General features: G+C 33.3%; 1 protein-coding gene across 1 annotated transcript; it reads left to right on the forward strand.

Moving 5' to 3' along the window:
- The first annotated feature begins 610 nt into the window (after positions 1-610).
- LOC127098510 (probable plastid-lipid-associated protein 13, chloroplastic) lies at positions 611-5,379 on the forward strand. The gene is made up of 7 exons (XM_051037118.1): positions 611-1,051; positions 2,352-2,473; positions 2,541-2,624; positions 2,756-2,852; positions 3,719-3,935; positions 4,345-4,397; positions 5,032-5,379. Exons 1-7 carry the CDS (start codon positions 821-823, stop codon positions 5,125-5,127), a joined length of 900 nt encoding a protein of 299 aa, XP_050893075.1. The 5' UTR covers positions 611-820; the 3' UTR covers positions 5,128-5,379.
- The last annotated feature ends 12,716 nt before the right edge of the window (positions 5,380-18,095 follow it).

Below are 18,095 nucleotides of genomic sequence, written 5' to 3' on the forward strand. Positions count from 1 at the left end.
CTACACGATTATTAGTATTTCACCTGGACCACTTTTTTAGGCATGAATCCTTTATAAATTAAAGTATACACGATTACTAATATTTCACCCGTATCATGTATAAATGACATTTAATATAAGATTTCTTAAAAATATCAAATTTTTATTATCTATGAATTATTACGAAAATATACTTTTAGTTATTTTTCAAATTGTAAAATATACATATTGTCATGGATTTAAAATGGGTTGAGAGTGCACATGCACAAACTCACCCTTTTATAAATGTGAAAATATATTTCCAAATTATTTTTTAAATAAAATGAAATGGATGATTCACTTATAAATAAATAAATGTGTGTATTTGAAGTGCATCTTTCTTCCAAATTTAAAAAGAATAATTTTAGGCTTTAAAAATGTGGCGAATAGGCTTTAAAAATGTGGCTTTTTACCGCTAAAGATGAGAAAAGAAACCCTCTTTATTTTTAACTTAAGATTGGTTTAAGGTTGAGCTGAATCCGAATCAATGTCCAACCATACTAAACTCAAGAAAGGAATTATAGAAAAGAATAAATGAGATAGGATCGTGAGATTGTAAATGTTAAGTAATGTCGATGATTGTATCTGACTTTGCAAAAATAAAAAACTAAATTTAAAGGAGATAGTTGGAAAGATAACTAAATGAAAATTAGCTAGTACTAGTACGTTGGGATTAGGACAAATCTATTAAAAAAACGAAAACACCACACACAGACGCCTACCCGAGATGAGCAACACTTTCATTTCATGTTAAGAACTAACTCATGAAAAATTGAACCCAAACAACTTCAATTCTCTTTCAATGGCTACTTCTGTTTCTGCTTCTCATCCCTGTATTTCATCTATCACCAATTGTTCAATCCCTTCATCATCATCTTCATCTTCTTCTTCTTCATGGAAAGTCTCATCCTCACGCGTCAAGTGGCAGAGACGTTCCTATTGTAGAGCTATGGTTCAAATTCAAACTGGCGCACCCGCCGCGTATGCTAAGGAAATGGAACGCCTATCCGCCAAAGAATCGCTTCTCCTTGCGGTTAGTCAACCAGTCCCTTTTCTCTCTTATGCTTTCTGCTTAATGTTGTCAATTGATTAACTCGTTCGATTCGTTTTTTGAATTGTTGCTGTGCTCCATTGGTTTGATTTTCTCTATATTTTGTAAACCAAATTGTGAGGAAAGAAGCAAATTGGGAAGTGTCAAAATTTACCAATTTTGTTTATCTACCCCTTTGGACTTCCTAAATAAATACTTATAATTGTTTTATGTGGTGAAATCAAAAGGAAATAGTCATGAAATTGAATTTACTTAATATATGTTTGCTTTAGTGTTTGGACGAGTGAAAACCAATTTTGAGGTTTAGAATTGATTTTAGAATGATTTTGAGGTGTTTAGTTCTTCTAAAGTAGATCGATTCTGTCTAAAGAATTTATTCTACTTTGAATATAAAATTTGTAGTTTTTGAATTTAAACATATTTTGTACATTGAAAAGTTTATGTTCAACTCAATTTTGTATAAAATTATTCAAATATAAATCACTTTACATTCAACTCACTTTTAACCGTAATCAATTCCCTCAAAATCAATTTTTTTTCACCGCAACATCAGCTAAATGTATGTTTGATTCTACTTTTGAATGAAACAATTTTTTTTCTAAGAGGCATAGAATTGATTTTGACATGATTGATTATTCTCGAGAAAAATTGATTTTCCTCTATAATTTGAAGGTTTTGCCTCTGCAATTGATTTTAGTCTATAGTTAATTATTCAGCTCGTTTTTACATGAATATTTCCAATCATAGATCACTACTTAACTCACTCTTAGTGGGAAACAATTTTACCAAATCATTTCATTCAAATTTAAATTCAATTTTTGACATGATAGAACCAAACGCATAATAAATTAGTTATCATTGAAAACTAGTTTACATAGGGGTTATCAAAAGATTCATGAACTAACAAAAAAAACAGCTACGAGTAGTTGAATACAATGATATGACTATTAAATGGTACTAACTACACAAATTGTTGAAACTCAAATGTGTAGTTAGTTCTACATTGATTAGGAATGAATTAAGTTCTACATTAACTAGGAAAGAGCTAAATGAAGGATCATAAGAGAGGTGACCCATAAACACAATACCTTTAAATTGTGGGTATAGATGTGGTGTTCATACTCTTGTTGGTTCAGGTTTTTAGTTTGTTGTGTTCGTGCTCTCTGGACTTCCCGACAAAATTAAAATGAAGCTGATTATATTATATATCATCTAATATAGCAGTTTGTGCAAATTGTCAAGTTTTGATTCAAACATACTTACTCTTGAGATATGCTTTCAGTTTAAAGATGCAGGTGAGTTTGAGGGCTTAGTCTCTGGGAAGACAACCGAATATCAAAGAATTGATGTGAATGAGAGGATAACTGGTCTTGAGCGGCTCAATCCAACACCTCGACCCACGACGTAAGGGAATAAGAATGTCCATGTCTATGCTTTACGAATAAAATATTTATGTTCTTATTTGCTACAGGTCACCTTTTCTAGAAGGTCGATGGAAATTTGAGTGGTTTGGTCCTGGATCTCTCGGGTTGTTTGCGGCTAGGGTTATATTTGAGTGAGTTTTATCAATTTGCTTTTACCTTGTCAATGTGATGTCTTGCTTAGGCTTGCTTACTCTATCTGTATTTTAAGCTGGCACGATCTCGCCTGAATTTTAATGCTTCCCTGTGCCTTATATGTTTGCAGGAATTTTCCTTCAAGTTTAGCTAATTTGTCGAAAATGGATGTCTTCATCAAGGACGGAAATGCAAAGATTACGGCAAACACAACATTTTTAAACTCGGTACTTCTTTTTAGCGTCTAATTTTTGTATACATCTACAAATCTTGGATCAGCATTCAGAAAGCATTGCAAACATCTTTTATAATTTACTCTCAGCTTGAAAATCAAAATCCCCCCATTATAATACTGTTTTTTGTAAAGCTTTTTTCTTCTATGTGAATTAAATGGTTTTGAGTAGTTTTTCTTGCAAGATTTTTTCCAACTCAGATTCATTTGGATTGGAGAACTCAGGTTGTTCTTAACTTAGAATGGTTGTTTTACTATGCAGCCAAGTCATGGCTACCATGTATATTTACCTCTTGATGCTATTTAAACAGTAGCCTGTTAAAATATACTTTATAATGCACTTCCAACAAAACTTAGCATATATATTTCGTACTACTAATCATACCCAGGAAATCTTTATATTCATTTAATATCTAGGCCATCATGAAGAAGTACTTGAAAATGGTTAAATTGTTTTGACAGAACATGTATCTCTTATGCTTCTTTATTTCCCTTAGTTGCAACTTCTTTGTGATGCAATATCAAAAAAAGAAGCTGCAACTAAGAGAAGAATTTGACTCCTCTTAAGTGAGAGGGTCCACTTTACCTGGTGTAACTTTGGTTTTTGACTCCTCTTTAGACTTAGAAAAACCATAAGAGAAACTATTAGGAAAGATCTTGGGATTAACGAGTTGGATAGAAACTTGGTTTTTGATAAAAATATTACGGCGTAATTTGATCCATGTAGCCGATTCCACTTGGTCCGATAAAGCTTGGTTGTTGTATATTTCTAGTTGGTACTTTTTAAAAGCAACTATAGTGCCTAGAAAGAGCTTGTACCTTTCCTATTTTGTTTAAATTTGTTTTAGTTGAGTGTTGTAGATAGAAAGCAGTGTTATTCTCTCAACCAAGTTAACTGTCGAGGGGCCACTTAGAATGAAAGAGGAGTATGTAGAAGGGATTCTTGTGTCACCAACAGTTTTGGAAAACAGAGTACCAGAACAGCTCAAAGGTGCACTTGGACAGGCAGTTAATGTTTTACAACAGCTACCGGTACCTTTACGCGATGCTCTTTCCAATGGACTAAAAGTTCCTCTAAGTAAGCTACCCTTGATTTCTATATTCACTTCTGAACATGTTCTCTGATTTCTTTATGTACAATCTGTTGATTATTGGTTTCACTATGCACTGCCAATGTTAGGGTTCGTTTATTCTGTTGTTTTCACTGACAAAATATCCATTAGAAAAGACATTATGAAAGTTTTTGAAAATTTATTATAGATTGAATAAATAAATATCTGTTCTACTCATACCATTGATCTACACCTTCGGAGACTCTTATGTTGGTAGATATTTACCATGATAACATGTTCTGATATTTCTCTTGCAAAATGCATCTGAAGAAAGACAGTATATGAGAAATGAATGATGTAACTGAGTTGTGATTATCATGTTCCTTGAAAAAGTTTTTTTCGATCTACACTTTTTATGTCATTTCATGTTTGAAGGTGGAAGCTTTCAGAGACTCTTCATGATTTCTTATCTCGATGAGGAGATACTTGTAAGTTTTGAATTCAGTAAATAATTTTAGATAAGTTTAATCCTTGTGTTCCTGTATAGATTACAATGCATATAAAGCTAACATAAATTCTCAAACTTTAATTCATGAACTAAGAAGCACATATATGCTCGGCATGTAAGTTGAGGCATGTCTACCATTTATGAACACATTATCTGATCATATCTTATTTAATGCGGTGCTCTCAGCACAGTCTCTCACACAGTCTCTCACACCCAAGATTGAGTATCTGGAGTGTGACTCGAGGGGCCTGATAGTGGATAACTAAACAGATCATGGATACTCTGATATTATGATAGAATTAATGTTGTGGTTAACCTAACCCTACAAAACTGGTTTGTAAGATGAGCGATATCTTCCACTTCTATACATTTTTCTAGCAATATCACATCAAATGTGAGACTCTCAACAAGTACTAGTATTGCATCTGGTTACATGGGAAGGAAGAAATTTGAAAAACTATAGGATTCAAATGTTCTTTACTTTTTTGTTTTCATTTCAAGTTGACATTGTGAACCAAGTCGAGTAGCCTTAGATCTAATGTATAATTCCATTTTATACATATAATTAATCAAGTTATGATAATATCTGAATGATTATGCTGGTACTGATGCAGATAATAAGGAACACATCTGGGATTCCAGAAGTTTTAACAAAAATTGAAGCAACACCATCGCCTCTGGGAGATTCAAATCCAGGGTATGAAAGCTAGGAATTCTGTATGGAAAGTGAATTATTTTTCCTTGGTTTTTGAGGTGTAATGTCAAACACTTATTCCTTCTAAGTAACCTATGTGAATATAGAAGTTTCAATTTGAAACTGATACCATTTCTTACAAAACTATGTATCATGTTCCTGTATCACAACAAAAGTGGTTCTATGATTTAGAACTTGAGTAATGCTATTCATACAATCAATAGTGAAATTAAAAAAAAAAAGGAAAAATCTGTATTTTTGTTGGAAATTTTATGACCGCAATTTCAAATGACTTTTTTTTTGGTTTCACTTATATCTTTTTTCGTATTAGTGGTGTATCAAGAGCTTATTGAACTTATATTTTAGTGAGGATTTATGAATAAAAACAATTTAGTAAAATTTCTCATAAAAGTGTTTTATTTAAGTAATGTGTAATTCTTAAAAAAATAATAAAATGTGTTAATTTAAATAATAAAATTAATTTTATTTATTAGAATATTTTTATTAATTAATATATACTTCATTAATATTTTAAAAGGAGGAAAAAGTGCAAATGAAATATATATATTTTTTAATGAAATGGAAGAGTAAGTTACAAGATACAAGAAAATAGTTTAGCTACACTCTGTATCAAGTTAACTATTTTATATTATGATATTTAAGTTGTTAGAATTTCATGTTAAATTCCAAGTAAAATTGTAGCTGTTGAGATATTTAAGTTGTTAGAACTTCATGTTAAATTGAAAGTCAAATTGTATCCGTTAGAGTTATTTAATTTTGAAGAAAATTTAATTTGATATATTTTAGATATTTGAGTTCGAAATTTTTACAAAAATAATCCACTTTTTTAAGGAAATTTTCAAAATATCTCTTGTTTCAAAAAAATTCTCAAACTACCCCACTTTTAGGAGGAGTCGCCAATTGAATTGGAGACTCCTCTTAAAAATTGAATGGAGGCGCCAATTCAATAGGACCACTTGGTATTAATAAAATTTGTCGTTTACACAAAGAAACCTAATGGTGATGACCGGGATCACCTAACCGACCTCCGGTCCCACATCCTCTAGCTACCCTAACCCGTGGCCCTAACCCACGTTGACGATTCGGTACCGGTGTTTGAGCATCTGAGGGGCTAGGAGCGTCACTACCAACTACAGGAGAAGGTTTGTTGAGGTAGTCAGACAAGTCGACATAGTCTTCAGTATGCATCGATGGTGTACAGTCGTAGCTGAGCTCATGACCCATGCCAGAGAAGTTGGGATGTGGTTGACTCATTGATGGGCGACCGAGACGGTTGAAGGGAGACATGGGTGTGAATGATGCGTCGAGGAAAGGTTGTTGGGGTGTTTGGTAAAGATAGGGTTGTTGGATGTTTTGGTTTTGTGAGGTTTGGGCTTCTTGGCTACGGTAGGAGGAGGGGCGGTTGGTGTTGAATGATCGTTGGGTGTTCTGGCTTAGGCGACTTTGGTAGGGTGATGGGATGGGTGCGAAGCGATGTTGAGTCTCAGGTTGATGGTCAATTTGTTGGTGGTGGTATGAGGTATGCTCTTGGTATTGGGGTTGGGTGTATGGAATGTTTTGGTTGTATGTTTGTGTGTTGGTTGAACGGAACGTTTGACGAACAGGAGGTTGTGTGTATCCGGTCTGACACTGTTGTTGGGGGTTTGATGTTGAGGTGTCAGGTGTGTAAGTCATCTGGCATGGGTCGAACAAGTACATATCCTCGGCGATGAACTGAAAACCAACCGATCTGTACCAAGCCATATAAGTACGACTTGGTTTTTCTTCAGTTGGCATGACTGCGTCAGTTAACACATGGTCATGACGATGCTTCCATTTGCGACACTCCGATCTTGCGAAGCTTTGCCATGGATTGAAGTTCCATTGGTCGTTAACTTTGCGCAGATGCCATTCTCCTAGGCTAGCTGGGGGATCTGGGATATTTTGGGGCATACCGAACTGCAGCTTCACACGATCACTGTTGTGCATCTCCACAGATGTGAACCGTATTATCGATGTGCATGCAGTCCATACGGCCGCGTCTTCAGTGTTGACTTGATGGTCATGATCCAAATTAAGGTATGGACGCCAAATAAACTGAAATGTAAAAGAAGATCGGATTATAGTAAAGGTAGAAGAAGTTAACAAAATATAACGAAATAATTAAGTTATTTTCCTTACGTCTGTCGGTCGAAGATGATCCAACAGGTTGTGATACAGAGTAATACAGTGTCTTGGACATCTGTTGTAACTCATACCACGTGCAAACCATCTACACCAAAAAGTCAAAAAATATTAGTTATGGGTAATAATCTTTAAAGAAGTAAGTAAAGATATAGCAATTTAAACAACTTACTTTTGTGCATACGGAAATGTGAAAGGGTTGTTATTGACGGGTGCTAGAGACGGTAGTCTTGACCAACCCCATGCTTGTAGCAAAACATCACATTCAGAAAATGTAGATGTGTCTTTGTGTGAGTTTTTGCACAAGGAGCTATAGAGATAAGCTAGACAAGCAGATCCCCAACTGTAACTTCTTATTCTATCTACATGACTAAGTAGAGGTAAATACATAATATGCATGCTAGAACCACTACCTTCGGGAAATAAAAACGAGCCAATTAACATCATAATATAACACCTAGTTTTTATTATTCAAGCATCTTCGGTAGAATGCTCATCTAAGTATAAACTATTATAGTACGAATTAAGGCGTGAGAGTAGTATACCTTGACCTCTTGCGTTATCATCTAACAAATCAGTCTCCAAGAGATCCATGCAAATTGAATTTGCATAGTTGGTTTTACCATTAACACCCTTACCTTCAATGGGTAGTCCCAAAAGCATGTAGACGTCTTCTAACGTCACGATACACTCACCGGTTGGGAACCAAAATGTGTGTGTCTCTGGTCTCCATCTTTCGCATAAAGCTAGAATGAATTTGTTATCTATGGACCAAGACAAAATCTTGCTTATATGACCAAAACCGGCGATTTCAACATAAGGTTGAATCATCGGGTCCATATGGACATATTCGTGGACCCGAGTTCGGAACCTTGATACATCCTATAAAAGAAAGAACAAAAAACATGACTAAGTTGGTATGTTAAAATAAAAGGGGGTTGGTGAAGATGAAAGATAAAAAGTTAACAAAAGAAAAAACTTACATATGTTGCGATGTTTGCAACCGTTCCTCTATGTGATTCGACCATTGTGAGGATAGACATTTTGTCGGGGGGTTGATGTAGATGAAACTACAAGAAGTTGTTGCAGATGAAATTGTAGAAGAAGTATTGTAGAAGAAGTAGTGTGAGTGATGGTGTGGAAGAAGTGTTGATGGAGTGAATGTATTTATAGGCAAATGTATGGGAGCATGAAAAGTTGTGCTTGCATGGTGTCTCCACTTGAATTGGCGACCATGTACAACCTTTAAGAGGGGTCGCCATTCAAATTGGCGCCTCCATAGGGACATGCATGCAAGACCTAGGTCTGATTGCTTGGTTTCGACGTCTGAATGCATGCTTTGACAAGGTGTCTCCACTTGAATTGGCGCCCATGTGCAAGGAATGAGTGAGGGCGCCAATTCATTTGGAGTGTGTGTCTGCATGTCTGACACGTGGCTGTCCTCTCTCTTGCATGCTGAACATGTCACTTCTTAGTAGCTTGCATGGTTGACACATCATTTTGGAGTAGCTTGCATGTGCGACACGTCATTTCGGAGTAGCTTGCATGTGCGACACGTCACTTCAAACTAGCTAGCATGTGAGACACTCCACTCCTCTATTTAAGTGTCTTACTATCAACATCCAAGACACTTCACTCACATTCATTTGTAGTAAGAAAATAGTTTTCATCTGCACAATGTCATCTTCATCATTATACAGTGTCAACGTTCACTGCAACGGTGAAACATACGAGTCTGAGCTATATGGTTTTTGTTTTCGAAACACCGATACCATTAAACTCACGATCAAGAGAAATGAAACCTTCTTGTATTTGAAAAAAAGAATACAATCTTGTATAGGATCGGGTATTGTGTCAAAGATCACATATCAAAATCCAATATTTTTTTAGAATAGTCAATGTAAGTATTTCCCCCTTAAGGTACGAGACGATGAAGATGTTGAATACATGTTTGTTAGTCATGAACATTCAGGCTGCAACTGTATTAAGTTGTTCATTACTCTTCAACCATGTATACCATCTCAACAGTCTCAACTAACCAGTCAGGATGAATCTGGTGAAGATGATCCACAATGGTCAAATGGCGTCAACCCAGAAGCAGAAGCAGAAGTTGACGTCGTTGATGAAGAAGAAGAGGAGACCGAGATACAGGTTGATCACATGTTGAACAACGACGATGAAGATGATGATCAACCACCACCAATACCTCCTAGTCATGTCTACAATCCGCCTCAACATATGACAAATATGGATCTTCACGACGATGAAACATCCAACAGTGTTTTCTATAATCCGTATCCGAGATCAGAAGGCGAATTAAAGGTGGGAGACATGTTTCGTACCAAAGAAGAATGTGTTATGGCTATCAAAAAATTTCACATGAACAAATCTGCTGATTTTATAGTGAAACGCACTGATTCTAGAAGGTATGTTATCGAATGTCGTAACATGCTTTGTAAGTTTCGTTTGGCTGCGTCTTACAAGAAGAAAAACGAATCTTGGGAGATCCCTTCAATAGACCCACCTCACAGTTGCATTGCAACTAACGTTAAACAAGATCACCGTAAACTAAGTTGAACGTTGATATGTCAAGACATTCTGCCGTTGGTTAATAAAGACCTATCAGTGAAGGTGAGTATAATTATATCCCATATCAGATCAACATATAATTATACTCCATCTTACAAGAAATCCTGGATTGCGAGGACAAAGATTGTTGAACAAGTTTTTGGCAATTGGGAGGATTCATACAAGGAATTGCCACAGTTTTTATGGGCACTAAAAACATATGTCCCAAGAACTGTGGCAATTATGGAGACATTGCCAACGATGATGCCAGACGGAACCTGTGCTACAGGTAATAGAATCTTTCACCGTCTTTTTTGGGCATTTGACCCATGCATCAAAGGTTTCGCATTCTGCAAACCTATTATTCAAATTGATGGCACTTGGTTATACGGCAAATACAAGGGTACTTTTCTCATGGAGGTTGCACAAGACGGCAACAACAATGTCTTTCCCATTGCCTTTGCTCTTGTTGAAGGTGAAACGGATGGTGGATGCGGTTTCTTTCTTCGACATCTCAGAATGCATGTGGCTCCACAAGCCAATCTCTGTTTGATTTCTGATAGACATGCTGCCATTGAGAGTGCCTACAACAACCATGACAACGGATGACATGATCCTCCTTCTATCCATGTTTATTGCATCAGACACATTGCACAAAACTTCATGCGTGCTATAAAATATAAGAATCTTCGCAAGAAGGTGGTGAATGCTGGGCATGCTCTAACTCAGCCGTCATTTCAATATTATCGAGATGAAATTAGACTGTCTAATGAAGATGCAGGGAGATGGCTAAATAACATACCAGTAGAGCAGTGGACAAGGGCATTTGACAGAGGTTGTCGATGGGGCCACATGACAACAAACCTTGTGGAATGCAGGAACAAGGTATTCAAAGGAATTCGAAATCTGCCGATAACCGCCTTGGTAAGATCAACCTATTATAGGTTGGCTTCTACGTTCGCAACCAGAGGTGAAAGATGGAGTGCGGTGTTAATGTCCGGGCAAATATTCAGTGAGTGTTGCATGAAGGTCATGAAAGAGGAGAGTATCAAAGCTAGCACACACGCTGTAATAGTCTTTGACCGTCATAGGCAAAATTTCAGCATTCAGGAAACAATGGACCACAACAAGGGGAGACCAAATTTAGCCTACGCTGTTAGACTAAACAGAAGTTGGTGCGATTGTGGAAAATTCCAGGCCTTCCGCATACCTTGCTCCCATGTCATTGCAGCATGCACTTATACTCGTCAAGATGCTTACAGCCATTTATCTGATGTGTACAAGGCCGACACCGTCATGAATGTATATAATTAAAGCTTCTCAATACTACCAATGGAGGATTACTGGCCTCCATATGAAGGTGATATTGTTTGACACAATGACGAGATGCATAGAAAGAAAAAGGGAAGACCAAACATCACACGTATCAGAATAGCGATGGATTCCATAGATAAAATGATAAGATTATGTAGTGTCTATCGTCAACCAGGACACAATAAGAACAATTGTCCCAATCAAGGAGCATCATCTAGGTCTTAAGCTTTTTGTAACATTGTATTTCTATAACCTTCAATCATTATATATCATTAAGTTTTTGTTACAACGAGGTTCACAACAAACATCAGTACAAAATAAACTATCTGAAAACAGAAATATTTCTAACTGATTACAACAATCAAATTGATGTCGTCTCGACCGAACATCATTTTCCTAGCATCCTTATCAGTCTTCATTCGCACCCAACCAAAGATACTGTCAAGTCTCTCAATACTTCTAATTTTTTTCCCTTCTGGTATTTTCCCATCTAACCAACGAACCAACTCCCTCTTCAGTTGATCGAACGTAGTGATGTTCCAGAACAACATCAGCATCTGAGGTTTGTCTCTCGCATAAATCACCTTTCCGTATCGGCGAGGAACACCAAACATGATTGCCAAATGATTATATGAGATGTGGAACAATTACTCACACAACGCATCTATTTATAACACAAAAATTGCATTTTAGGAGGAGTCTCCAATTGAATTGGCGCCTCCTCTTAAACCATACACATGGGCGCTAATTAATCCAATTGGCGCCTCCATTCAATTTTTAAGAGGAGTCTCCCATTCAATTGGCAACTCCTCCTAAAAGTGAGGTAGTTTGAGAATTTTTTTGAAATCAGAGATATTTTAGGAATTTTCTTAAAAAAATGAGTTATTTTTGTAAAAATTTCGTTGAGTTCAGAATTAACCAAATAAAACAATAATTGTTAAAAGGAGTTGTACTATTTTTTAGTATGGATATAAAAGTTTTGATTGGTTGAATTTCAAGTGAAGTCAGAGCAACTGAGGTATTGAAGAGTTTAGAATTTCATGTTGAATTTCAAGTGAAATTGCAGCCGTTGAAGTATTTAATTTTTTAAAAATTGTATTTTGATATATTTTAGATATTGAGTTCAAAACTGCAGCCGTTGAAGTATTTAATTTTTTAAAAATTGTATTTTGATATATTTTAGATATTGAGTTCAAAACTAACCAAACAAAACAAAAATTGTTAAAAGAAATTATACTTATGGATATAAATTTTTTGATATGTTGAATTCGAAATGAAGTTATAGCAGTCCATGTATTTCGGTTTTTAGAACTTCATGTTGAATTTCTAAGTAAAGTTGCAGTAGTTAAGGTATTTAATTTCTTAGAAATTTTATTTTAATATATTTTAGATATTGAGTTCAAAATTATAAGAGGACTTACTTGGTCACATGCTTAAATAAAAGGCATTTAGGCACACACACATACAAGGGGAAAGTTATGAAAGAGAAAAGAATTAAATATTATGTTTTTTTAGTTAACTTAATTATATACATTTTATGGGTGTATGTTTAAACTATTTATATTTGAGTTTGTGTCTATATATAAACATTTCTCTCAAAATTAACCATAAATAATAGTTGTTAAAAAGAATTATACTTTTTTTAAACATAAATGTAAAAAAAATTGTTTCTTGAATTTCAAATGAAATTATAGCCGTTGGGGTATTTAATTTGCTAAAATTTCATGTTGAATTTTAAGTGAAGTTGCAGTTGTTGAGGTATTTAATTTTTTAGAAATTCTAATTTGACATATTTTAGCCCTCTTTTTTTATTAAAAAATGTTTAGAACTTCACGTTGAATTTCAAGTGAAATTGTAGCCGTTGAGGTATTTAATTTTTAAAACATTATATTTTGATATATTTTAGACACATATGAAAATTAACCAAACAAATCAAAAGTTAGAGATTAATACTATACACTGTCAGTGTAAAAAGTTTTACATCGTCGATTCATCATTGTATTATTTTATAGATTTTTAAAATACAAATCAAACTTCTTTTAATATCCGACGTCTATAATTAACTGACGGTGTGAAATCCTTTTACACTGTCGATGTATTTCAATTAAACTCCAAAAGTTATTAAAAGAAATTATACTTCTTTTTTAATGTGGATATAAATTTTTTGATTAGTTGAATTCCAAGTGATGTTATAGCAGTTGCGGTATTTAAGTTTTAGAATTTCATGTTGAATTCTAAGTGAAGTTGCAGCAGTTAAAGTATTTAATTCTATAGAAATTTTATTTTGATATATTTTAGATATTAAGTTTAAAATTAGAGGAGGACTTGCTTGGTCACATGCCTAAATAAAAGGCATTTAGGTACACACATAGAAGGGAAATTTATGAAAGAGAAAATAATTAAATATTATGTTTTCTTAGTTAACTTAAATATATATAAAAATGAGTGTATGTTTAAAACTATTTATATTTGAGCTTGTGTCTATATAAGTATTTCTCTCAAAATTAACCATATAAAATAATAGTTGTTAAAAGGAATTATACTTTTTTTTATCATGGATATAAAATTTTTGTCGGTTAAATTTCAAGTGAACATCCATTTAGGTATTTAATTTGTTAAAACTTGAAGTTGAATTTCAAGTGAAGTTGCAGTTGTTGAGATATTTAATTTATTAAAAATTTTAATTTGATATATTTTAGATATTGGTTGAAAACTAACAAAAACAAAACAATAGTTGTTAAAAGAAATCATACTTTTTTAAGTATGGATATAGAAATTTTGATTTGTTGAATTCCAAGTGAAGTTATAGCACTTGAGATATTTAAGTTTTTAGAACTTAAAAGAAATCATACTTTTTTAAGTATGTATATAGAAATTTTGATTTGTTGAATTCCAAGTGAAGTTATAGCACTTGAGATATTTAAGTTTTTAGAACTTATATTGAATTCTAAGTGAAGTTGCAGCCGTTGACGTATTTGATATTTTAAACAGTTTATTTTGATTTAATTAAGATATTGAGTTCAAAATTAACAAATGAAATCAATAGTTCTTAAAAGGAATTATACTTTTTTTTAGCAAGGATATATATTTTTTTTGATTTTTTGAATTCTAAGTGAATTTATAGTAGTTGAGGTATTTAAGTTTTTAGAACTTCATGTTTAATTTCAAGTGAAGTTGCAGCCGTTGAGGCATTTAATTTTCTAGAAATTTTATTTTGATATATTTTAGATATTGAATTCAAAATTTACCAAACAAAACAGTAGTTTTTAAAAGAAATTATAGAGTTTTTAGCATGAATATAAAAATATTGATATGTTGAATTTCAAGTGAAGTTATAGTAGTTGATGTATTTAAGTTTTTAGAACTTCATGTATAATTCCAAGTGAAGTTGTAGCTGTTGAGGTATTTAATTTTTAAAATTTTTATTTTGATATATTTTAGATATTGAGTTCAAAATTAGAGGAGGACTTACTTAGTCATATGCCTAAATAAAATGCACTTAGGCACACACACATACAATATTATGAAAGATAAATGAATTAAATATTATATTATTTTAATTAACTTAATTATATATATTTTTTGTGTGCACGCACTTAAACTATTTATATTTGAGTTTCAGTGTATATATATATATATATATATATATATATATATATATATATATATATATATATATATATATATATATATATATATATATATATATATATATATATATATATAATATATATATATATATATATATATATATATATATATATATATATATATATATATATATATATATATATATATATATATTATATATATATATATATATATATATATATATATATATATTATTTCTCTTAAAATTAACCAAACAAAACAAAAGGCATTATATTTTTTTTTGATATGTTGAATTCTAAGTGAAATAATATGAAATAATTGTAAGCAACATGTAATTTCATGTCAACTACTTTTTCTTTCAAATAGAAGTTTCGTCCGACTTCAAGTATTTATAAACCAAATAGGCGCCCCCAGTTGTACTCGTGAATCTCCATTAAGTCAATACAGTATTTAACGTAGACCACATCGATGTAGTCACTTTTGTCCATAAACATGGACATGTTAACCAGGAACAAGAGATAACACCTCAATGCACATTGTTGATGGTACTCAACCTGCATATCATCCATCACCTTCACGAGTTGTAGAAATGGAAAAATCCTTATTGATGCCCTAAACTCCAACCAAATGGGAATTCATGTCTATATCAACTACCTATTTCGAATGTAAGAACTATCTAATGCATTTTAAACAATCCATTTTACCTAATACATTAATCAAATCTCAATAAAAGAAATGAAAGGAGAAACTTACTAAATGAGAGTTATGGATGAAAAACTTGAATGAATTGAGTGGAATGACTCGAGATTGAATATGGTGAAGCAATAGTAATGTTGAACCTTTAAAAATAGACTTGAAGAAACTTTCACATGAGTTCAAATATAGTTTTAGTGAGTTTGTAGTAGATGAAGAAGGAAGAAGGGGATGATCTGGCGCGAGTATATGAATTAAAGGCATCCAGAGATGCGTCTCCGTAAAATTCACTGAGTTTTGAATTAATGGTTGTTATGAAGATGCATCTCCGGACTCACTTAATGTTGATACGAAGATGTATTTCCGAACTAAATTTTGTCAAAAAAGGGTTACACACCAAATTTGTGCTGAGTGTATAGAAAATGTCTGTCCCAAAATATATATCAAAATTTTAAGGACAATTGACATTTTTCACTGTAGTGCGGAAGCATCCATAAGGTGAGAAAAATAAATCCCTTATAATATTGTAGGATATGCATATTAAGTAATACAATTTACTTATCAAAAGTAAGAAGTGTCTCTGTTCCAAAAAAATGGGTCATGGTTCTTTTCCCATTTCTAAAAAGAAAAGTTAAAGTAGTTCCAAATAGATTTCAATTTTCATTAATGTAAAAGTAACTAAAAATTCAAATAGGTAAATATTGTTGGTGCACAAGTTTGAAGATGAAGAAAATGAAGATGGAAGAGAGAGAAAAACTCTAACTGATTTGGTTATGAAAAAATCTGTTACAACTTTGCTTTTATATACAAGTCTAATCTAAATGAAACTCAAATGCAAAACTAAATTAACTATATCTTAAATGTAAATTTGGATTACACTTTAACACCATCCCTTAATCCACATCCAATATTAAAATCAACAACACCAATTTCATCCCTGAAATGGATAAATTGTTCAATCTTGATTGCTTTGTTCAAAACATCTGCCAGCTACTTCTGAGTGTTACAATGAACAACTTTAAGCACTCCATCATGAACCTGGTTTCTTGGAAAATGGAACTTCGTGTCAATGTACTTGCTTCTTCCATGAACCACTGAGTTATTGGCAAGACTTATATTTGATTTGTTGTCAATCATCAACTTCACATGCTTTCTCACCTTAATCTTCAGATCCTGACACTGTATAATCCTTCTAAACCCCACATACAATTATCGCATAATTCAATTAAAATCACAACCAGAAGGGTGTCACACACATCAAAAACAAATTATGCTCCGTAACACCGGTTACATCAATTCACATTAAACATGTCATCGCATGCCCAACTCCATTTTAAAGTGTCATCGCAACGGAAATATCATCAAATAAATTAAAATATAATAATTTCAACTTTCATAACGCAACAAAAGGAGTTGTATAAATCAGCTCAACAACCACATTAGTTGTAATACTTCAACATAAACGTGACATAAGAAGCTAAACAAGCGTTCCCAACCCGATGTTACATGATCAGAGCAAGACACTTCTAATTAAACAATAAACTAAGAAGTAACTCCATGAGTTAGCTTCCACTTACTTCCGCGAGATCTACTCCTGAGTATCTGCACGATGCCCATGTAAAGACAACATTCAAACAAAAGGGATGAGAATTCATTTTAATAATAAATGGTATAGAATGACGAATAAAGTATAACATAAACATAATCATGCACAACAACATATCACATTCTCATACCCAAATCATCGTCAACATCATACACAATAACATCTCAATTATCATCAACATCATACGTAATTGCATCTTAATTATTATTAACATCATACACAACAATATCTCAATTATCATTAACATCATACGCAACAATGTCTCGATTCTCATCAACATCATATGCAACAACAATCAATATAAATGCAACACTTATTCAATGTACTCAACACCGACTTGACATGCACGTGATACCAAATATGAACACTCATGTTCATTTCGCCCCCCGATGCCCTCCATATGATCAGATTCCCTCTTGGAATCGGAACACAAAAAGTCTATACCATCACCATAGATAACATTTCATTAATCCCTCATAATAGGAATTAGCTACCCGCATCCGATCCATCATCATGGTATCGAAGCTCACAAAAACTCGTTACCATCACCATAAGTAAAGCTTCATTAATCCTCCATAATAAGATTTAGCTACTCGCACCTGATCCATCACCATGGGATCGAGGATCATAAAAACTCGTTACCACCATCCTAGGTAACGCTTCACTAATCCCCCATAGTAGAAATTAACTACTCACACCTGATCCTTCACCATAGGATCAAGGCTCACCCAAATTGGACCGAAGACCGTACACCATGATGGACGACTCTCAAATAAAATTCATTAACACAACAAGGTTCACCAAAAGTATCCCCACATACTCTCATCATTTATGCATCACATCATTCATCATGCAACAATCAATTCATGTTACCACGTCAATAATATCAACAAACAACAACTCATCAACACCTTAACATCATTATCATAACATTATATATATAACAACATAATATACATAAAAACAAGTAAAATCATTCACACAATAACACAATCATAATCATGCTT

This window comes from Lathyrus oleraceus, chromosome 6, assembly GCF_024323335.1.
Source record: "Lathyrus oleraceus cultivar Zhongwan6 chromosome 6, CAAS_Psat_ZW6_1.0, whole genome shotgun sequence".
Classification (NCBI taxonomy): domain Eukaryota; kingdom Viridiplantae; phylum Streptophyta; class Magnoliopsida; order Fabales; family Fabaceae; genus Lathyrus; species Lathyrus oleraceus.

Coding starts and splice junctions, on each gene's coding strand:
- LOC127098510 (XM_051037118.1), top strand. CDS start 821: ATGGCTACTTCTGTTTCTGCTTCTCATCCCTGTATTTCATCTATCACC. Junction 2,474..2,540: donor CCAACACCTCGACCCACGAC/GTAAGGGAATAA, acceptor TATTTGCTACAG/GTCACCTTTTCTAGAAGGTC. Junction 3,936..4,344: donor TGGACTAAAAGTTCCTCTAA/GTAAGCTACCCT, acceptor TCATGTTTGAAG/GTGGAAGCTTTCAGAGACTC.